The 23085-nt window shown below is 40.8% G+C and overlaps 1 protein-coding gene across 10 annotated transcripts; it reads right to left on the bottom strand.

The window, feature by feature from the left end:
- Nucleotides 1-1981: 1981 nt before the first annotated feature.
- Nucleotides 1982-23085, bottom strand: LOC118156974 (acyl-coenzyme A thioesterase 9, mitochondrial-like). 10 transcript variants are annotated; one of them, XM_035311218.1, is made up of 19 exons: nucleotides 23039-23081; nucleotides 21525-21616; nucleotides 19876-19902; nucleotides 18827-18912; nucleotides 18690-18796; nucleotides 18336-18400; nucleotides 16924-16969; nucleotides 13101-13271; nucleotides 12976-13013; nucleotides 10430-10513; nucleotides 9755-9858; nucleotides 8623-8696; nucleotides 6015-6082; nucleotides 5300-5411; nucleotides 4087-4177; nucleotides 3527-3612; nucleotides 2740-2827; nucleotides 2403-2553; nucleotides 1982-2149 (listed from the first exon to the last, which is right to left on the bottom strand). In XM_035311218.1, exons 2-19 carry the CDS (start codon nucleotides 21604-21606, stop codon nucleotides 2091-2093), a joined length of 1539 nt encoding a protein of 512 aa, XP_035167109.1. In that variant the 5' UTR covers nucleotides 21607-21616; nucleotides 23039-23081; the 3' UTR covers nucleotides 1982-2090. The 10 variants fall into 10 exon arrangements, with proteins under 10 accessions (XP_035167109.1, XP_035167107.1, XP_035167108.1 ...); XM_035311216.1 differs by having other exon boundaries at nucleotides 18690-18912; XM_035311217.1 differs by lacking the exon at nucleotides 19876-19902 and having other exon boundaries at nucleotides 18690-18912; nucleotides 23039-23079.

The raw sequence follows: 23085 nt of genomic DNA on the forward strand, positions 1-23085 counted from the left end.
CCACCCCCTTCCGAAGGCTGAATTTAGAAATTATGATAAATTCATATTCAAATATTGATACATATAAAAAGCTGGGATAGATTTTCAGTTCTTTATTTGTTCGGTCAGTCAAGTATATTCCGCTTCAAAAGAGTTTTAAAAATAAGGAAAACAGAAAATATAATGCATACCCAGAGTAGCATAACCATTACGGAAAATGACTAAAAACAGCTGAATCAGCAAGAGTGTAACCAAAGGGGAAAACGACATAAGGATCTGGAAGCTTGATCTCTCTGCAATGCATTAATGCCATCTGGATCAGGTAACATCCCTGCTCCTCCACTGGAAAGCAGCCTAACTTACAAATACAGGCAGCAAATTCTTAGAAAGGAAAGACCAATGTGCAACATGTTTGTTGTAACATTCAGCCTCTTTATAGGAGTAACAGTCAGCTTTTAGGAGCCACGAACATCATACTATCCTTCTAGCAACAAATAAAGCTGCTCCTAAACATTGTTTTTTTTTTAAGCTTTCTTATTCTGAAATACAAATCTCAACACCCTGTTTTATCGACTCATTTCATGCATCTGTGCTGTCACATCACTTCTACCCAGTGCTTCCTGATTTCACAAACTTTAAACCTAGAAGAGACAGATGAGTCCATTCTCATGGGTTATAGAACACCACAGTTCATCCATTTAACCTGCCATGGAGCCCAGCTACTCCAGTTTAGGTGTCCACCTGGCACACAGAGAACATCGGTCTTGATTTGAAGGTATCCAAGGCCACGTTTTGTGCTTGTGACTAATTATCCCCACTGCCAAAAGCTGATGCTTTCCATCTGCTCATCCTCCTAATTTCAATACGTCGGGCTTTTTCTGCCAGATACTGCAGATGAAAACTTTCTCCACTGCATCAGAAGCACTTCAGTATGAACTACTTTCTTCCTGCTACTTATATATGCCATAGTCATGTCCACTTCGGTGTCCACTCTGTGGTGCTCAGTTGCTCCATCCTTCATAGGTAAACTCAACAACTTTAAAAGCTGTTCAATACTCACATTTCACTACAGCCTACTGAGGCTGTAGTGAAATGCGAGTATTGTACACAAATAACTCAGTGAGTATGTACACAAATAACCCAGCTGTGGAGGATGTCATCTCCACGGGTCAGTCCGATAAAAAAAAACCTCTCACCACTCAGCACCTGACTCGAGAGCTGTTCAGCACAGATCCTCTGGGCCCTTAATTCCTGCACGGATCAAACATAATTGTTACCATTTTAGCAGCATTTTCCTGCTCTGCTCCCAGTTCTGCTCTACAATACCATTTCCCAGTCTCACAAAATTTCACTGGTCAGATCACTACTCCATACGCTACAATAAATTACTCATTCAGGAACTAGTGTGCAGTTACAGCAGAAAAACAACAAATTTAGAAGAGGCTGACAGGGCTGGCAGTATGCCTACAAGGTCAGAACAGACCATCTAGCAACCTCACATCATTGCAAAAACGTCTACCAAGTGAACGTGAAACCATATAAAAAAAAAGAAGCTGCAACAACCTTGTAAAATCCAAAATGATGGAAAATACCAGCTTGTACACTGTGCACACTAATAACTCCTGAGCTTTCAATTGCTACCCAGATGCCCGTGTCGTTCTTGAAAAACAAAACCCTAAACCTAATTTACACAAGAATACAGGTCAAATGGCTTCATCTGTGTCTATCTACTTATTGCACACGTTCTTCTGATAGAACTTCTATCAGTTGTCAGAGAAGCACAAAGGGGAGCTACCAAGGGAAAAAAGGCAGATGGTGACAAGACAGCAAGGGGGGTAACAAGATCTCTCAAAGCAAAGTATGATTGTATTTTTTCAGCCTTATTTCCTAACAGAATTGGTGTGTCAAAGGAAATTTCAAGAAATCCTAGTAGCAGAGAATAAAAAATCCACTTATATGCAAATACATAAATATTATTTAAAAGGGAGGGGGTGTTTTTTTTTTATTTTGGTTTAGTATTGAGAACACTTGTTTGTTAGCCATCCGTGGCTATGACTCATTCGTTCTAAGACAGTATGCTGATCCACTGCTGATGCAGCTCTCAGTGCCTCTCAGATTTCTTTCATGGTTGCAGCAAAGTGTCGCTTCCCATCTAAATACAACATGGACTCTGAAATTAGGTGGGGAAAGAGAAAAACACATTAACAACTTAGTATCGGTATCGGACAACTAGCTGCACAGAATGGTAAGATTAAGAAGCAATCCACATTGTCTTCACAGCATAAAATAAAAGTGCTTTGCCACGAAATCCTGTTAAAATATTCAAATGCCAATAGTTCATCTATTAAAATGACAAATGTTTCAACAGAAAGGAAGTGTTCTTTTCCACAGTTTCGATGGCAATGCATTAACTGGATACTCACCTCCGTATGTTTTGGGGACAACACGTGGGACCTCGTTTTCTGACATAAATGTAAAATGGAAGATGTTGGTTGTGTGGTGCTCTCTAGTATCTGCATCATACACCTCACTGTGCACTCGAACCTGGATGTAGTTTTTCTCCGTGTAACAGACCTACACAGTTCGGAAAGGAGTTACAGGTCATACTTAATCACTGGCACTGAAAACATGTAACAGACAATTTTAGTGTTTAACAAGAAAAATCATACACATTCATAACACATGGTTCACTATCAGTGATTATCAATGATAACAGGAAGGGTAAGTTTTTCTGCTCTTCAAAGAGAAATAAACTCCTACCTGTCCAGAAAGCAGTAATAAGGATCCAACCTCAACTGGCCTCTGAAACATGATATCATCAACAGATACAATAAAAGGTCTGGAACCCCTGAGAAAGAGAAAAAAAATTCTTCTCAGGAACAACTAGTGTACTTGGAAAAATTTAAACTATTTCCTTCCCAGCATTTCGGTGATGGGTTACTAGAAAATAAGTCTCTTTCTTAAATGCAGGCCACAGGAAGTGCTTAAGAATTATGCCGTCATCCAAGACAAAAGTAAGAGGAGGAAACCTCTTGCACACATAGACATTCTTTAAGGTTACGCTATTGCATTGTCATTGTATCTTATGACTTACACTCGCTAGGCAAACTTCATGCCACCTTTGCTTAGGCCTGATACAAGACATCTTTCTATTAGGCTACCCATGCTCCATTAGGCTCGGGCATAGATCTTTTCTGGGCGATGATGAGATGTAGTATTTATTTAGAAGAACATTTATTTTATACATTTAGGAAAAAAAAATCTTCAAAGTCAGTCTCAGTAGCTTAGTAAAATAGAACAAAAGAGACAAAAGATGCAGTTTCTATCCCTACGTTTAGGAGGGATAGGAGCATGATGCAAATCTCTTTGCAAATATGACAGGTGTTCTAAGTAAAACAGTGCTGTGAAATAATAGTGCAGCATCCTCCTCTTAAACATGTAGATCTTTTCTACTCCTATTGTCATTAGGTTGGCTAGGATGGTTTCCTGACCTATCCATACACGCACAATGTTCTATATTTTATACACATAAAAATCTGCAACTCACCCACAGCTGCAAGCAGTTGCCCATCCCAGTTCAAATGCCTTTCTCATTAGAAAACCCCCAAAGATCCTATTGAAGATGTTCCGCTCCTGTAGAAACAAAAAAATCAGACTGCTGCATCACATATGTTCTTCTCAAAGCACTGTGTTGAAGTCTGCACTTCAGTTTACAGCATTTAACAGAACTCCGAGCACCTGAATGTACAAAGACATGGAAAAGTCCAAGTGGCTGAGGAACCTTTACTTAATAGGCACTTATTTGATAACATAAATCTCTAGACTGCATCATAAAGTGGAAGCCCAAATTAAGTATTTTACAAAGGAATTTCTTTACACTAATTAAGCAGTCATAGGAAAGAAAGTAAAGAGAAGTCTATTTCACAGTGGCAATCCAAATAGATACAGGTTTTCCATTCCATTAACAGAAAAATGGCAAAAGAAACTAAGATCTAAAAATATTGCAAGGACTGCAGAACCTAAACAAAATAATATATTAACTAGTCTTAAAAGACGATTCATAATTCAGAAGCCATTTCTGTAGTTTATTCATATTTTTCAAAATACCTGAGGATGGCAGATCTGTAGGCCCTTTAGCTTTGCATCTTCCATCCACACTGAATTGGGTGGTAATATACGACTCCTAAAACTTACTGTCCTATGAAGGAAACAAAAAAACTTTACATGAGCAAATTTCAGCAGGTCAAAAATGCAAAAGAAGTAAATGCAGACAAACATGAACAATAGAAAAATCGAAGCCAAACAAGCCACCATCCCGGAATGCTGTCACTGAAAGCTGCTCCAAGTGAGCCTGAAGCTGTATCTAAAGCGATACTTATGATTGCAATAACAAAACAAAAGCCTACGTTTCCCTTCTTTCAGAAACTTCTGATGATGTCCAAACTCCTTTGAAGGAACGATCTCAACTTCAGAAAGGTACATTAAAGAAAAGATAAGCCACATCCACAAAACACACTTTCCCAGAAAAGCCTTACACTATTTAGTAAGTCAGAGTATAAATTAAAAGCAAGTAATGAGCTAACAGAATAATTCAACATCAAACATGCAGACAGTCTGAGGTTTTCAAACCCAGGCAGACTGTGTACAAAACACCTCTGTTATTTTTAATGGAAGGTATGTCTTACTTTGGTGAACAGCTTTGAAAATAACTGTGTAAGGTTAGTGAGTCAAAGAAATCATCCACAAACACAACAGCACACTAACGTTATTAGACATTGTTCTACAACCATCGGCACTGGATGATTTCAGAGAAATCTGAACTGTAAGAAAAGTGTGCCAACACTGGTCTCCCTCAACTAACGTTGCCCAGGATTACACCTAAAACACACTGCAAAGCTACCTGTTGAAAATATGGCCAATTCCTGCCCTCACAGGCTTTCTGCTACCTACCTGGCAGAAAACTCTTATATTGTGTAAATTACACAGCTGCAAAACCATTGCACTCCATTATTTGGTTAAAGATGTTTTTTCCCCCCTCAGGATTATTCCTAATATCTTACACTGAAGCTCTCTGTGCTAACATTTCATCATCTTGGCACAGCTAACACTCTTGAATGATAAGAGACTCTTTTAAGAGGCACAGATGACACGTCAAAGTTTGTACCTGTATTTCAAGTAAAATGACCCACAGTTTAAATGGAAAAATGGGAAAACAGAACGTGTGCCTTTATGCCAGTATGCCCTCTAAGAGCCCACTCAGAACGCACATTAAATTTCCTTCCTCAAGACTCCATTTCTCCTCCATCCCTCCCTTTCTTGCCTTGTGTCCAATGTATTAAGGAATATGTCGTGAACAATGTTTCTTTCTTCTGCAGTGGGAGCCATTTTCAGTAAGGAAGCAGTGCTGAAATCAATCCTCTTTAACTTGTTCACTAAGCAGAAAAAAAAAAAAAAGAATGTTAGAGTTCAAAGGGAAAAAAAAACAACACACATTTGAACTGGCTGTGATGATTTGAATCTGGTATCAATCGACTCCATATTTTTTTCCTCTGTTAAGTTAAAAGCTAGAGCTTGACAACCCTAACTCGAACAAAAACCTGGCTTTCAGAACTGACTGCATCTAAGAAAAATACAAACACAATGAAGCTGATACCCAGTCCCCTTACAGGAAACTTATGTACTCCCCTTGAAGTACAGAAAAATGTATCAAGCAAGAAACACTACATAACAAACAACCTCCTTCAAGTTTTGCCAATGGTACTTAATCTCTCAACAACACTGACACGAGACATGACAGAAAATCTGCTTTTGAACAAATGAGGACTATTTCTTGGTAGAAGAACTTCTGAAGTCTTCTTCCTTCCAGCTACTAACTTGAAACTAAGGCAGATCTGCATGCTACCGGGAAATACAGAATCAAAGAACCATTTAGGTTGGAAGAGACCTCTAAGATCACCTGGTCCAACCTTTAACCTAACACTGCCAAGTCCACCATTAAACCACGACACTAAGCACTACATCTACATATGACATACTTTCCCCTTGCTTGAAGATTTCTTCTTCCTCAGGGCTCTCAGGAATGAGTGGGTTAACAAATGCCGGCCTATGGACAGAGATTTGTAAATTACTAACTTTACAAGAACTTGTCCTGTAAATACATTGTAAGTGTTTCATTTTTTGCTTACATACACACTACACAAGACTAAAAGACATACTTCAGATTATACCATAGAAATAAATACATTATTTCATAATTGGCAGCTGCCAACAGAATATCACACTTGCTTAACTGCCTCTTCGGAAGTGAAGCTATCCAACCACAGTCTAGTGTAATTAAGAAAAAATAATTGACACATCTGTGCTTCATAAAGAGCTAAATCTGTACCCATAGATTACATGAAGATCATTAAAGCAGAAAGCTATTTAGAAGCTCAGCAAACGAAGAAGTGGCGATCTAGGATAGTCTAAAATAGATATCCAAAACCTGAACAGCAGCATTCCTTCTGGAATGGAAAGAGCACAGTGCTGTAGCTAGCGAGTGTTCTCACAATCTACATGTTCCCATGACAGCCTTATCAACAGCCAAAAGCTGTTTACCACATACGTCACTTATCACAGAAGATGATACGAGGCTGCCTTGAGTCCCAATTCATACATTTACTTAAGTGCACAAGTAAATACACTCTAACCAAATTGCATAAAACTTAGTTACTGCTTTTCACAAGGCAGGGCAAATGCTTATTTTCTGGACCCATTCTTCCTCATGATTTCCACTGATTATTTTTATATTTTAAACACTTATACAAATACTCAAAACAAGATATATATGCAAGTTAACACACACATACGCACATACATACACACACACACACACACACAAATATGTAAATCTGCTAAGCAATTCACCTCTGTCCTCAGGCTTTACTTGGGCTGGTAACAAGAAACATACAAAGAGACCTTTCACTTGGAACAGCCTGCTCTTTTCCCTTGTTTGCTAGAACTCTGGAATTTCAAGACACACCAGCTCCTGCACTATTGCAAAGCTCATTCCCCCTCTCTTCAGCTCAGGATGCATCTTCATTAGCTCTCCTGTCCAAGCCCCTGAGATGCAAGTTTTTTATGGTCCAAAAGCCATGCAACCAGATTTCGGGGCACTATACCCAATCTAATATACCCTGTACCTCTCTAAAAGGTTTCTACCTCACCCAAAATACTTCCAGAACACACCAGGTTTGTGGTTAGCTGCCTTGAAGGACAGACACTGAAGTCTGCATGAAGTCTGATCTACATGGGCTTATGCAGACAGCGTATCTCCTCAGCTGTCCCTAGCCAGTTTGTAAAGCAGAATAGAAATACTGCCTTGGAGTATGATTGTTTGTTTGTTTTGCTACATTAGTCAGTCTACTAGTGTATAATGCCATTTTTGCAATTTTAGGGGAAAAAAAAGAGGGGGAACCATAAAATTAAGTATATATATTTTTAAAATGTATAAATACACTAATAGAATCTAAAAATAACACAAATCTGATACAGAAAATCATACTGATAACTACTTATAATGTTATCAGGACTAAATAATTATGTCAAGCAAAGTCCTTCCAATAAATAACCACCTGTATTTAATGAGGAAGGATGTTTAAACTAGTTAGAAAATGGTTTATTACTTCTGCAGGCTATACAAGGTGTAAGAAATACAAGATGTAAGAAATACAGTTGATCTTTCTAGTATTGGAGTCATATAAACCAAAATTGAAACTGAGCAGTCTGGTCAATGACTGAGTATTACAGAAAGGGTGAAACCAGAAGGGGATTTTTGTTGTTTGTTTTGTTTTGTTTTATGAGAATACCCACCAGGTCCATGTTTTTTTTACATAAATTTTTATATAATTTAGGTTAAATATTCTGACAACACCTGCCATAATGAATTACAGAATTAATGATACTATTAACTCAAAGGCTATTTAACCTACCTGAAGGAAGGGTGCAAAGAGGGTGAAAAGATCCATGGGTGAAAAGATCCATGCTCTTTTCATTGGTGCCCAGAGCTAGGACAAAAGCCATGGCACAAACTGGAACACAAGAGGTTCCATCTGAACATCAGGGAGCACTTCTGCTCTGTGCAGGTGACAGAGCACTGGCACAGAGTGTGTTCAAAAACCCCCTGGATGTGCTCCTGGGGAACCTGCTCTGGGTGTCCCCGCTTGAGCAGGGGGGTTGGACTAGATGACCTCCAGGGGTCCCTTCCAACCTAAGCTGTTCTGTGATTCTGAACCATTGAGACTCAATCTTTCAGTTTTTTTAGGGCAAGAAAGCAATCAATTTTAACAGCTACTGTACAATGCACGTGGGCTTGTAGTCCACTGATTTACTTCTTTGTTCATCAGGCCAGTCATTCAAACACAGGGAAATCTGTTATGGAAAAGGCACAGATCCAAAGACTAACAGCAATGCCTGGTATCACTTGACTCCTGAATTCAAAGCTCTGATGCTTGCCCCAGGGAAGTAACATTTGCCAAGAGAAAACATCAACTATACAATTCATTTATAACCCGCACCATACAGCTTCACACATACGTAGCTGCCATGTCTGCCACTTTCACCACAACAGGCGTCTGAAGACTATTTCCCTGGCCTACAAATTACCGTTTGTTTTCTGGGTCCCGGGCCACCATGACAAAGGTTGCATCTAACACAGGGCAGTAATCACCGTCATGCAACTGAGAGAGACAGGAAACAATTGTATCTTTAAGCTCTAAAGTTATAAAAAGCGCTTCGCAAGCTATTCAGTTAGTATCACCTACACAATCACATCATTATCACAGTGTTTACTTTCATTTTGTCATCCCTTCTAAGATCTCCCACAGTAGGCTGAACAGAAAGAAAGAACACAAGTTAGAACTACATTTTCATAAATTCTGCAACAAAAGCATTAAGCAGAGGAATGCTAATTAACTACTGTCTTCAACTAGGGAAAAGTATAAAATAAAATTGTAAAATGCCCGATTACTCTTTATTCTGAGCAATGCCAAAACTATTTTACTGCCAATACCAAACTGGCACCACTGTCAACACCGGGAGGCAGTTCAGACAAGAATGGTTTAACATCATCTTCTACATCAGAGGCTTCACTTAAGGACACAAACTGAATCAAAAAATATTTACCTGTTTATCTGACTCATAGCCACTCCTATCACATCAGTAGACTATCCTTGCTACTCTAAATAATTAAATTACTGAATGTTTCTGCTAACTAATCAACTGACTGTAAGTATTCAATGGAAATGAGGGATTTTTAATTAAATTAATATTCATTTTGCTTCCTGTACAGTGTAGTCACACCTTCCATTTATTTTCAATTAGTATTTAGCATTTAATAACTTATTACAAAAATTATGCTATGCAGTAGACAGTATGCACAGAAGATACAATTTAATACCGAGACTGAATATCAGCATTAAAATTTATAAATCTATAAAATGCAAAGATACAAGGAAAATAACACTTTTCAAAAGCAGGGAGAAGCTTCTAAAGATACAGAGCCCAGATTCCTGTTTTGTCTCTATGAGTATTACTGTTCTCAAAGTTAACTACTAAATTCTGGTTAAGAAAAACACATGTCATGACAGAAGGATTAGTAACAGCGTATCCCACATTACCTAAACTACTGGAAGTCATCTTGGTTATTCTAGAAAATGCAATTTAGGCTGTTAGTGTCATCATCCAAAATTCACTCTGAAACACCTTGTAACTGGTGACGGAAGCCACAGGAACTAACCTGCAGCATGTGCATCTTTACTTCCATTGAGGTCTTTCCAACCCAAGAAACATTGCCTGTGAATTTGATGTCACAGTCAGGGAGTACGACCTTCTTGCGCAGATCTACGAGAATAAACGTTAGAGGTTACTGGGAGACAGATCACTCACGTCTCATACTAGGAAGACTGGTTCCTCTAAGATCTTTTTGTGTTGTGTAAGCAGCAAAGCACACAAACAACCCAGAAGAGACAGCTGTTGCACAGGACCACACTGCTAGCCTGCAGTTCCTGCCTTATCTGTTTTCACCAAAACCAGAAGTGGAAGAAACGGGCACACATGTGGCAGGCGGATGGCAGACCCACAGAGGTGGTCAGCAGAACATGTGACACAAGCAAGGTCCAACTTCACCAGAACACAAACAGTTTAAAAATGAAGCTAAGAAACTCACAGGCTAATACAAAACCGAACATAGAAGTGCAGGAGGCACAAAAGAAGGGAAAACTGAAATGCTCTCTTACCCTCCTCCCTTCTATAAAAGACAGAGTATTTAAGAGGTCAAAGCCAAAACAACATGAAGGCAACTCAACAGGGGAGGGAAGAAGGTATCCCCAGTAACAACGACAGGAATGCAGAAGCTGCCGAATGAGTAAGATAAACAGATGAAACTATTCCTGCTGATCAAATTGCCACTTACTAATTTTATCTACCAGGGCTGTAACTATCGATAAGGGAGACCTTGGCTGTGTTTCCTGCTTGGTGTGAGTATAGCAAATAAGAACTGTGGAGAGACCAAAAACAGTCAGCATTTACTTCTCTTGTATTTTAACAAGAATTTTAGCAGAGCAGATCAAAACCATCTTCGTGAAGCATGAGAGGTACCTGCAAAACACAAACTGAAATATCACAGTGTAGGAGTGCATGACTTCCACATTTTCATGTACTTAATTCAGGAGATTGCTATAAAGAAAACAGTGATTCAGCAGCTGTCTCAGCTCTATGTGTATTTACTTACTACAAAGAGAAATTTAACTGAGTGCCTTAAATGAACCCATCACTCCACTCCTTCCAATCCCACATAGTCTGTTCCCTTATCCCTGTAGCCCACTCTCTCAGATCCTTCATTCCCTTCCTACCGCCTACTTTGATTTCAGGCAGGTTGTTCAAGGATACATACTATCTGCAGACTTGTTTTCACATACTGATTCCTTTAAAGAGGTGCAGATTAGATGAACTGTGCCTTACAGGCATGAAAGCATAGTTGGAGGTATTTATCACACCGTAATCACTACTAGCCAAATGATTACTTAAATTAATTAGCTCTGCTCATGAGGGCATATGCAAGCAAACAGACTCCTCAGAGTAATAACAGACTCCTTAGAGCAATAGTAAAGAGTAATGTTGCAAAGATTTTTTCTTCCTAGTAATCAAGTAATTTTCACCCAATAAGGGTTTCAAAAGCATCTCATTAGGTGCAGATACTTTACAGAGAAGGAAAAACTCTGTCTTTCCAGGAAATGTAAGTAAAAATGACTCAAGTCATACTTCTAAAAATTGTTGTGCCCATCAATCGTGGCATCAATACAATTAATAATAGTCTGAATTGGATTTATCAGAACCCTAATGCCAAAGACAAAATCTTAGAAGTTGATCAATTGTTCACGTGGCACATTTGTCAAGATCACTGGATGTGCTGGGGAGAGTGGAATGGTACTTGTTTCTATGCAAACCTCTTACCACCATTCTGAACACTGTGTAACTGGCACAGAATCTTGATTTCCCCAAAATAATTTACGCCCAGTAGAACTGACTGAAGACAAGTATGACTACAAACAAGGCAAAGACATTCTGTGCTGTTACCAGGAAAAATCCAAGATCTTCACAAGTCTACAGAGAAAATAAGCAAGGCACAGAATGAAAAACAGGCTCGTCTCATTTATCAACTGAAACGAGCCACTAGTTTCCAGTCTCGTTTTTAATTTAGGACAGGTCTTATCTTCCATATCCCAGTACAAAATACAAGTCATCCAGCTCTTTTGCCTGTCCTCATAGATAAGTGACATGCATTCACTTGTTTCTCTGCCTGCCTCAGTCTTGGCCATCTGGACCCACAGAAGGTCTTTCTGTCCTGCTAAAAGAACCATTACGTACGTACTTCCCCCTCAGACCTTTCCCTTAACAAGCACTCATTTTTTTTGTGACAAACCTCCATCAAAATGCTACTGACCAGCTAAAGAACTTTACTGAAGAAAGGCATCATGTGGTGACATGTTAAGACAGAACAGAATAGCTGGAAGGGACCTACAGAGATCGTGGAGTCCAACTGCCTGATCACTTCAGGGTTAACCAAAAATTTAAGCTTATTACTGAGGGCATCATCCAAACGCTTCTGGGCACTGACAGGCACAGACAGCAACCACCTCCCTTATAAGCTTGTTTCGGTGTGTGACAGCAAAGAAACGTTTCCTAATGCCCAGTCTGAACCTCCCCAGCACAGCTTTGTGCCATTCCCACGCTTTGTTGCCCTTCTCTGGGCACTTTCAAGGACCTCAACGTCCTTTTCATGTTGCTGAACAGAACTGCATGCAGTGTTCCAGGCGAGGCTGCACCAACACTAAATGCAGCAAGACAATCACCACTTCTGTCCAGCTGGCTGTGCTGTGTATAATAAACCCCAAAAAGCAGTTTGCCCTCTGGCTGCTAGGGCACACTGCTGGCTCATGCTGAGCCTGCTGTCAGCAGCACCCCAGGTCCCTTTTTGCTGAGCTGCTCCCCAGCCACCCGGTTCCCAGTCTGTGCCCGTGCCTGGCTTTATTCTGTCCCAGGGGTAGAATCTGGCATCTTTGTGGAATTTCCTGCCGTTGCCAATTGCCCACTTTTAAGAGACAAACATCAAGTCATATTAACAACCCAGCAATTATTTTAGCTGCAAAACAGGAATCAAATATCTTGATATTTTAAAGACCGTGAATAAATGACAAGGAAAAATAAAATAAGAAAGCTAAACTGTGAAGCAAATGAGTATAATTATTCTTATAGCTGGTCCTTTACAAACTGGCAGAAGCTGAAGCTTAGCATTTTGTTTCTGACTGTTCCTATTCATACTTCATCCTCTTTCAGCATCTTTTTTAATTCCCCTCAGAGACAGCACATTGATGCAATCCTTGCTGAGGTCATATTGTATCAGTACTCAAACTCACTCTGCATTATTTGTGTGTTCTTTTCAAGGGCACAGATACCTACCTCCTAAACTGTCAAGATCTTCAAGTATCCTTCCAAACCTGTAAGACACATTTTTTGACAATTAAATAACTACTTCCAAAATTTGTTAACACTTTCCTGTATGCGTCCTATATTTACTTTGTTACCTTACACTGTTGTATACATTCAGATACTTCTCTCTTATTTGAGGTTGACTTCCTAGAGGCAGAATAACTTCCAAATAGCTATCTTTCATTCTTCTAGGGGGGAGATCTTCCTGACGTTTTGCCAGTAAAGTATGGAGAGCTTTTCTTTCTTGCATTGCTTGCACATGATCCCTAGTAAGAAAAGAAACACTTCATCTGGAGTATGAGAAGAGTATATCAGACAGCTGAAACTCTCTCTAGCTAAAAGATGTCAGGCTGAAAATTACCAAAACAAAAAAATGAATTAAAGATACTAGGACAAATTAAGTGTGTCTTGAAAAGAAAGAGAAATGCACATAACCAGATAAAGGAAGACTATTGCCAACAAGTTTTAAATAGCTTTCTGTACCAGTTGCAAGCACATACTTTGTACTAAAGAGACGAATGAAATTTATCCAATTCTGAATGCTACAAAAATATTTCCCCTTGAAAAAAACTTAGTTTTAACAGGAAAAAAAAAAAAAGAAAACTCAAATCGTGTGTAATTTAGCCTATAATGTTTTGTGTGTATTCACGCCTTCCATAGCTACTGTATTACAACTCTTCCTACCGTGTCAATTTTAGAGGACTGTCAACCTACCGTCTCTCTCAAGAAGTAAAGCAGATGTACAGTACTGGCTAGCACTGACAACTAAGAGAGCTAATCTGGTAGGAATTGTGATCACCTACAGATGACTTCTTCCTTTACAGCAACAGTTCATGCACAAAAGAGGCACACAAAAAAGGGAAAGTTAATCTACATATTTTCCTTTTTTTTTTTTTTCTACCCAGTCATCTTACAACTACACATGAAACTTGTGAAAATAAATAATACAGAAAAGGGAGAAATAATTCAGAGCTGCTTTTCCAGCACCACCAAGTCCTGAGGGGTTGCAAGTCTCACAAGGCAGATGGGGCCAACTTACTGTCACTTCTTTCCAAGCTGGTTCCTTGCACAGATACCTGTGATACGTAACAGCAACCTTGCCCAACATACTCTCTTACCTGTTCCTCCAAAGTACCCTCCCTTTAAAAGTGCAACCTAACTGAATAAAGCAAGTATTTCCTCACATCCCTACAATCAATAACAAAGCACTAAAAATATGACTGTTAAACATGCAATAGTTCAGGCAAAAAGCAAAAGAGTGTGCACAACTATTAATTAAATTTTGTAGCGGTTTATGCCTCCTCGTGCTCTAAGCAACCAAATTTAATTTTAAACTTGTGGTGGATGCATGCCACTCATTCAGTCGTGCATGCTGCATTGTTGTGATTTGAGTGCCACTGTGTTTAATAAAGCCAAAAAAAATCCGAACGCAAACAGCAAAGGAACCTTTTCACCAAAAATTTTGTCTTAAGTTTTGACTTTGGATGAATTCTGGCTATTAGTCATACTTGATGACATTTTTGGCTTTGGCTTTTATATTTGGGAGAGGAGGTACAGAAAGAAGTCACATTTCAACTATTTATACTCCCTCTTTGCTGTATAATAATTTTGGGGAAAATGTGAGTCCATAATCAAGGACAGTAAAGGCTTAGCAGAAAGTCTCTTTCTTTTTTTAAAATTTTACTGTTTATAAACATATGAAATATGGCTTACTTCATCTGGACAAAATGACAACTGCAGAGTTCAGAAAAAAATGAAAATAGAACAACCTACTCCAGAGCGTTTATGTTTGAAGTTGGGCCACTGCACAGAAATAGAATATACTAGATGGCTAAGGAAAGGTGCAATGTCCAAGAAGATGCTCCTTTACTGTGGTGGTTTGTGGGTTGTTGTTGTTTGTTTGTTTTTTTGAAAGGTTTGCTTTCAAGGGCTTTCATCAAAAGGTTTAAGAGAAATCAGTCAGAGACTAAATTAAAAAATGTCTACAAATACACAGAAAACAAGTGATAAAAATGCAGCTATACTCTGTTTTTACCAGTCCTATCCTGGCTCCTCTGAGATCAGCAGCAGAACTCTTCACTTTGGCTTCAGAATGTACTCTTCAATACTCAGACATATTGGGCTCAAGGCAATAATGTTTTTCAGTGGCCAAGTACTTTTACATCCTGCAGTTATCAGTCATACAGTAACAGTATTTCAAAGCATTAACTAATAACTGCCCAAAACATTCTGGGAAATGGCACTGTTTCTGAAATGGCTACAACTCTACCTAAACTGTAATGTAAGTCATCCCACGAATCTGTCATCAGATTGTACCCCAGACAAATTCTACAGGCTTTCTAATTCAGTGGATTAGTTATTCTTACTGACTTCAATAAGGTCTAAGTCCTCCATAATCTAGATCTAATGCCTATGTGAGACCTATAATAAGAATCACTGCACTGTATCAGCAATGAGCAAATTCATTGTTTTAGTCACATGGGTAGGAAAGAAGAAGACATTTATAAGCAAGGTGTCACTTTTTAAAACAAAACACTGCTGACATTTACAAGAGAAATCGTGAACCCAAGTTTCCTTTCAGCAAAATTAATAGCCCAAAGTGTTCTTCCAACATGCATCTCTCTCCTCTCCCAGCACTCCAGGTGGATATGCACCAGGCCCTCACAGTCCTTCCCTAGTTCCCATTTCACAACCCTACCAGGCTGTTTTCTCGGGTCGGTCCTCTTCAGTCATTCCATGGTCTAACTCGATGAAAGCACTGGCTGTTCATGCTCCACATTTACCAACTCTGTGTCAGTCCAACATAAAAGTGGGTTCTAAAGTCTACATGACCCGTATCCTCCAAACCTCCCCGCATATTAAGCCTGTCATTCTCAAGCACTCCCAACAATGGGCTTCCTTCTTCATGGCGGTTTGCAACGCACTGTATGCTTCAAGTGTTTCTGTTGCATTTTTTACAGCACAAGAAAGGTACCTAGACTCAGCACAGTAGAGGGAAAAGAAATGGATGGAAGATCAGATTTGACCGGGGCCCTCTACAGCCTCTCTCCTCAGGCGGTATTTCCACATGGCATGGTTCCTCCCTAACCACTATGGGCTGCATGAAAGGCTTCCTTAAGAGTCATCTTCTAGACTCCTTACCAGCTGACCTCACAAAAATTTCAGGCCCCATGATGCTTAGTTACCAGTCTTCCTAAACAAAGCTCAACTTCCCCGATTCGAGCATTTTCTTTAGCGGGCCTACAATGCCGTTTAGATAAAGCTATACAGAAGGCCATGACATATCAGACACTCCATCCTGGCAAGCTCCTTTTCATTTTCTTAGCAGTCCTCAAAATGTGTAACAAGAGCTCAGCAAATATGGTCATAAAATGATCACCCATCAAGAAAATAAATGGGGGGCAACCAATCAGCATCACAAGTTCCCCTGATGGCTACACTGACTTATTCAGAAGCGTTAACAACTGCAGGATTGTAGGCAACCCTGTCTCATCCGTGATCATAGAGGGGGAGGTAGGTAAACTGGATAAGCCAAAATTTAGGTGATTTAAAACAGATTATTCTACAATTAAGTTCCAGCAGAGAAAAGAAATCCCTGAGATACCCTTGACCAGGATAAGTCCACCAACAGATAAATCAAGAGATAATAGCAACATAACGTTTCCAGTAAGGCCCTAAAGCTCTTAGACTTGCATCAGATTCCAAGGCAATGAGAATCTTGTAAGCATCAGGACCTTGTATTTTGTTCCCTCGGTGCTAAAGATCTGCTAGAAAACTCTCAGAAGTTTGTGATCCACAAAGTAACAATCCAAGACTTTGCTTGCATTACTTTTCAGTTTGAATTCACATTTCTACTACAACTCTGAGTTCTCTCCATGTTTGACAAATGAAGTAAAATACATTTAATGTACACAGTACCTCCAGTTGGTAGATGCTCCCACTATATCCCTCAATCTGCTTCGCACTGAAACAAACAAACAAAAAAAATCAAAGCAAACAAAGCTTATTTTGGCAAGGGAAGAACGTGAGGTTGGCTGCTTGGTGCTAAAAGGCACAATCCTCATCCCAGAACAAACAAAAATTAAGCAAATTCATGCAAATAAAAGCCTGAAAAACAAAGTTTGGCCAAATTCACTGACGTTGTTAGTAGGCATATCACAGCAATGGACTGAGTAACATGATTGTGTAGCTTATTTTGTACAGCCAATAAAGAATGCATTTAGAGAGGTTGTTAATTAGCACCGCAGGCATTTAATTGCATTAAGCAACTGAAAGAGACAGCAGATCAAGACCAGATTGAGAAATTCTGACGTGAAAATATTTCAGTCTAACCACAAAGAAACAGTGGAGATAACACAGATCAGAAAGTTGTAAAAGGAACATTAAAAGGACAGTGCAGCTGGGAGACGGGGAGCGAAAATAAGTATTTTTTAATTAGACCTACACATGAAGGGCAGGTAACACCAGCAGACTGGGTACTGCCAGGAGGGTTTAGGAGCCTAAATTTCTAGAAGCCTCAAAGAACACAACATCCAGACACCGAACAGAGAGCTGCAAAATTGCTTCCCACACTGTTTGCACTATCACTGTTTGCTCTGCATAGGCAGTTATTCTACTCTTTCCTGCTGGGGCTATTAAATGTGTTAGGGTCTCACCAAATCTACCAAGATATTCTGTCTCTGTTAGGCAGGTAAATGCGTGCTACTCAGAAACTCAAAAACAAGCAGCAACAATTCCCAAATTCATAAGAGAATAGAGCTGAGAATTGGATGGCAGGAATTCCTTGCTTATTCACAAAGGTTTTTAATACAAGAGGGCTGAAATAATAGGATAAAATAGTGACACATCAGGGAAGGGCTACAAAAAAAAAAAGTGTCACACAAACAGAAAGAGGGCTGCTGGTGACTCATGAGCTGATTCTTTTTACTGTTAAGTTATGGGACACCATCACACATTGCACACCACAAACTAAATACCTGGCTGGAGTACTCACAGCACTCAGCTAGCTGTTCTGAGACCCCTGGAGCTAACAAAGCTTATCCCTATGGACTGAAATCACATACCCCTCCCACTAGCCCCCCATTTGCTCATTCCCTACTGCAACACCTTCAGCTCCCCTCCCAAACCTCTAAACCTACCTCTGTTTTGCCAGGCCTCCAGCCAAGCACCAGCAGGAGCTGTGGTTAGCCCAGGGCTCCACCAGGCTGACAGCTGGCCACTATAAAGAGCCCAGGTACCTGGCAACTGCCATCATACACAGGCTGACCCGCACGCAGCGCTAACTCGGGCACCCTAAGGAACCTCTGACTCAGAAGCTGGTTTTCACAAACCTTGTGGGAACACAGTTTGGGATTTGTGCTTATCTATCTCGGCTGGCAGCAAGCAACAAAGGAGTCTGGAAGAAGAGAGGGAAAAGAAGACAGACAAAAGACAAAAGCAGATTACTTAGGCCTGGGTTCTTTAGGAAATTAAGCTGAAAATACATTTTGAAATAAGACGAGTTCTATTACTAATTCCAGTAACAAAAAATGTCAGTGAAAAAGAACTGACTGAAAATTTTAGAGCTGATTTTTTTGGAAGGGTCAGAGGGATCTGATTCTTTTTTTTTTTTTTTTTTTTTTTCCCTTAAGAAGCAACAACAGGCTTGTTTACATAATAGGAATTACTACTTTCCTGTTACTCACACTCCACCTGTGAAGATGCCATAGCATGCATTGATTAACACAGTGTTAGCAGAAACACTGTCATAGCTTCTAGAACACAAAACCTCAATTTTCCAATAGCGTGCAGACTGTGCTGGGATGGAGGGGGAATAAACAGCACTTTCTCTGTCTCGGTTTAAACTAGGTTCATCTTCCTTTTCAGCTTTAGAGACGTAAAAAGCTCTGAAAAACCTCGAGTCCAAACCTGCAAACATGTATATACCATTAGTCCCATTTAATATTTCTGATTTTAGGCATACAAGTAAACATTTGCCAGGCTGAGACCACATAACTTTCATTTGAACAATAAAAGGTCAAAGTGTAAGTGTTTCTAAGACTTTGCCAATCTAAATCTAGTCCATTGTACAGGCTCAAAGCCTATAAATCTTCTTTTTCTTTCCCCTGGAAAAATTATACTGCTTTTCTAGATTTTAATGATTTTATAACATAAACTTAGGTAATTAAGCATAAAAATTCATGCATTCTCTCTTCTCATTGGCAAATGTCTTAGAGACACCGAACAGTTCCAGCAAATGGGTTTTATCCATCGTTAACACACTGCATATTTCACACTAACTCCTCAGCTGTGGTCAGTGGATCACTACAGCCAGAGCAGCAGGGCCTGAGTTTATTTGAGCTGCACAGTACAGTAACGAAGGACACGAGGGCAGCTGGAGGAGCTCACTGCATCCACCTCTGCCATCCGCAGCCCCTGGTGCTGGTGCCTCCCCAGGTTCAGGCAGACCACACGGCTGTGTTTTACCACCAGCCTGGTGTAGAGCTTCGCCTGGCCTTCAGTGAAAGATGCAGAAATCCACTGTGTCTGAACCACAGCCTTTTTCTATTCAAATGTCTAAAATGAAGCTATGTACTGCAGGAGATGCTACGTAACAGATTTTGTATCCCACAAGGCTTTTAAAAATGCATTTTCCAGCATGCTATCAGAAATACTCTGTGCTATCCAAGATCTAGTACAATATTCCACAAAGATGACCAAAGACATTCACTTGTCATGACTCACAACATTAAAGAAGGCAAAGGGGCTTTAAGCAAGTCGACAGAGAAGAAGTTTTCATTTTTGGTGAGCAATAAAGTAAGGCAAAACAGTAGCTAAGTAAGTTTAGCGTAATAGCAAATATTAAAATATGTTCAGATTACCACAACACACCATTATTCACATGAATGGGTAAGTGTCCTGTGGAGTGGAAAACACAGGTTAGATAACAATTACAAGAAACTATGCAAATGACATCGATTAAGGAGTTACCTGATTATTTCACCTGCTTAAATTCCATTTGTGTACATGTCCCTTAATTTTAACCAACTCTAAGCAACCTGTCCTTGCTCACTGCCAAGGTTTATGGCCAGTATTTTTGTGATTTCAACTGAGTCAGTCATCTCCTTCAAATACAGCTTTCCAGTTCCTTTGTCTACCGGCTCTGCACAGTATCTGCTTGCAGTCTAAGTCCAAACGTTTCTTCAAACTCGGTGTTACCATTTACTGTTAACAAACACTATCAGTTTGGCAAAGCCTAGCTGCAGCATTTTTCAGGAAGCAGGGTGAGTTAACTCAGAGGAAGCTTCTGAAGATCCACTCGGTGTGCCTCTAGGAGCACCATCGAAGAACTGAGGGCATTCACAACTGGGACCCACCGTTGGGAGGAAGCATGTGAAAAGCTAGTAAGAATAAGTATCTGGTGTTTTGTGAAAGCAGGTACACCAAATTAAAGGGAATTAGTTTACATATCAACACAAGTTTGCAAAATGTTACTTAAATGCTACAGTTTTAGAACAGAATCTCAAATATCTACAGTTATTATAGTCCAAGAAATATTAGCATTCCTTAGAACGAAAACAGAGGCAAGGCCAGGATGGTTCCACTATTTTTACTGGCCTTCTGGATAGCATCATCACAAAACATCCAGATAATAGAGCGGGGTAATATTTGCAATTATGCAATATCCTGTATCCTTGCTTCTCTCCTTCAACCTCCCAAATTACTATCTTTAACCTATAGTTTGTGTTTGCATTTTTCAATAGTCTAACAACTAATAACCTTCTTCTTCTCTTTTACTGGATAACCCTGAGTTTCTATTTCAGAAACAGAGGAGAAAAGAAAATATCAGAAACAAGCAGAACTCCATGAAGGAGTTATTTGTATCTGGTTTTAGCTCTTTTTCTGCTCTCCTTTTCTCAGTACATAGGATAAGAATGCAAGAAAACATTCTTAAAGCTTCTCAAACAGGAACACTGGTTTATTATTATTAGAGCATTAAAACAATCTTTCCACACAAAACTCTATTGAGAGAGTGCATTTTCGTGAAACTAATCTGATTAAAAGGTTTCTCTCGCTGTATGAAATTAGCAGTAGTGACACCCTAACAGTTCTGTATGACTCATTATTTCCACTCAGTTCCTCTGTTTCTCAGCCATTCTAGCCAGCCTCCTCAGCACCTCTCTGTATTGCATTGACTTTCTATCTAGAGCCTCCTCAAGAAGCAGCTGTCCCTCTAAAAGAGAATCACATACTCTTCCAAGTCTAAAGAAGCAGAGTAGCCACTAAGCCTGTAAATTCAGTGTCCTGTACATATTTGTAGCCAACGATCTCCAAACACATACATTCTGATGCTTCCTAAACATTTATACTATGAGCTATGGTATAAATGGTACAAACGTATACATGGTATAAACAGTCAAGGACATGCCCAGATGCAATGTGTGCAAACCATATCAACTAACTAAGGGGCACCACCTGAAAGAATAACCTCCTCAGAAACATTTCCAAATCTTCTTCTAAAGCACAGCCAATTACTTTACCTTCAGCCATGTCTGGAAGCAATGGCAAGCCATTGGTCCCAGAAGTGAGCGTCCGAGCCAGAAAAGAAGGAAGCTTCCACATGGTGCACAACCTATAGACGAAGTGGAAGAATTTGGTGTCATTAGTTCTAATGCCATTAAAATAAGTTATTTTCATAAAGATTAAGATCTCTTCAAAAAGATTTAATTAAAATTTATTTTTGAATGCCACTGATTACTTCAGAAACCCCACTCCTTATTGTCAGCCCCATTTTTCGAATCAGATGCAATCCACACAGCAATTCAAGCCAGACGAAATTCAAACCAGCACCTGCCATTACCTTTATACAGGAAGGAAGAATGATTCACTGGAGGCATCCGTTCTTTTCACTGACTATCCAGAGGCCCTGTGACAACCAGCTCAGACTGAATACCAGCTTTTACACTACAGACATCCTAACACAGATGGTGACTGTGCACATCTAAAAAGCTACCCGTGACTCTAAAACATTCACTTTTTCTGTGCCTGGCTGGCACCCCCTCAGATGGGGATCGCAAGGCCTCCAACACAGTGCCATTTGGCTAACCCTGGCATTCACCCCATGGGTCAGCATGGGTGCAACTCCAAGTAAGCCTAACGTGCAGGGTCACAGAACCATTAGCGTTGGAAAATCCCTTCAGGATCATCCGGTCCAGCCACCTCCCTACTACCACTGTCACCCACTGAACCATGTCCCCAAGCACCACGTCCAGCCTTCCCTTCAACACCCCAGGGACGGCGACTCCACCACCTCCCTGGGCAACCCGTCCCAGTGCCTGACTGCTCCTTCTGAGAAGAAATGTCTCCTCATTTCCAACCTGAACCTCCCCTGGTGCAACTTGAGGCCATTCCCTCTACTCCTGTTGCTGGTTATCTTCAAGAAGAGGCCGACCCCCAGCTCCCCACACCTTCCCTGCAGGTGGGTGCAGAGAGCACTAAGGTCTGCCCTGAGCCTCCTCTTCTGCAGCCTGAACCCAGCTCCCTCAGCCGCTCCTCACAGGACTTGTGTCCCAGACCCCTCACCGGCGTCGTAGCCCTTCTCTGGACACTCTCCAGCGCCTCAGTGTCCTGTGCGGGGCCCAAAGCCGATCACAGCACAGCGTGGCCTCACCGGAGCAGAGCACAGGGTCACGACCACCCCCGGCCCTGCCGGCTGCACTACAACCCAGCCAGAAGGGACGGCCCCGAGCCCCCGGCTCACCGCGCGTTGCAGCAGCCGCCAGCCGCCTCCCCCGGGCAGCCCCAGGGCCGTGAGGCAGGCTCACACCGAGGGCTGCCGGAGAACACCCCCCGGCCACGGCTCCGGGCACCGCCCCGAGGAGCGCGGCGTGCGCCCGTCCCTCAGCTCCCGTCCCGGGGAGCCAGCGGGCGGGCAGCCAGCGCTCCGCAGCTGCCCACACGCACGTACCCTGCCCGCAGGAGCCCCTCCGCCTGCTGCCGGGGCGGCACGGGGGAAAAATCTGCACCGAGACCCCGGGGAAGCCCTCGGCCTCACCGTGCGGCCGGTCCGCCGGCACCATGGAGTCGCCGCCCGCCCGCCCG

Source organism: Oxyura jamaicensis, assembly GCF_011077185.1.
Source record: "Oxyura jamaicensis isolate SHBP4307 breed ruddy duck chromosome 1 unlocalized genomic scaffold, BPBGC_Ojam_1.0 oxy1_random_OJ106681, whole genome shotgun sequence".
In the NCBI taxonomy this organism is placed as follows: domain Eukaryota; kingdom Metazoa; phylum Chordata; class Aves; order Anseriformes; family Anatidae; genus Oxyura; species Oxyura jamaicensis.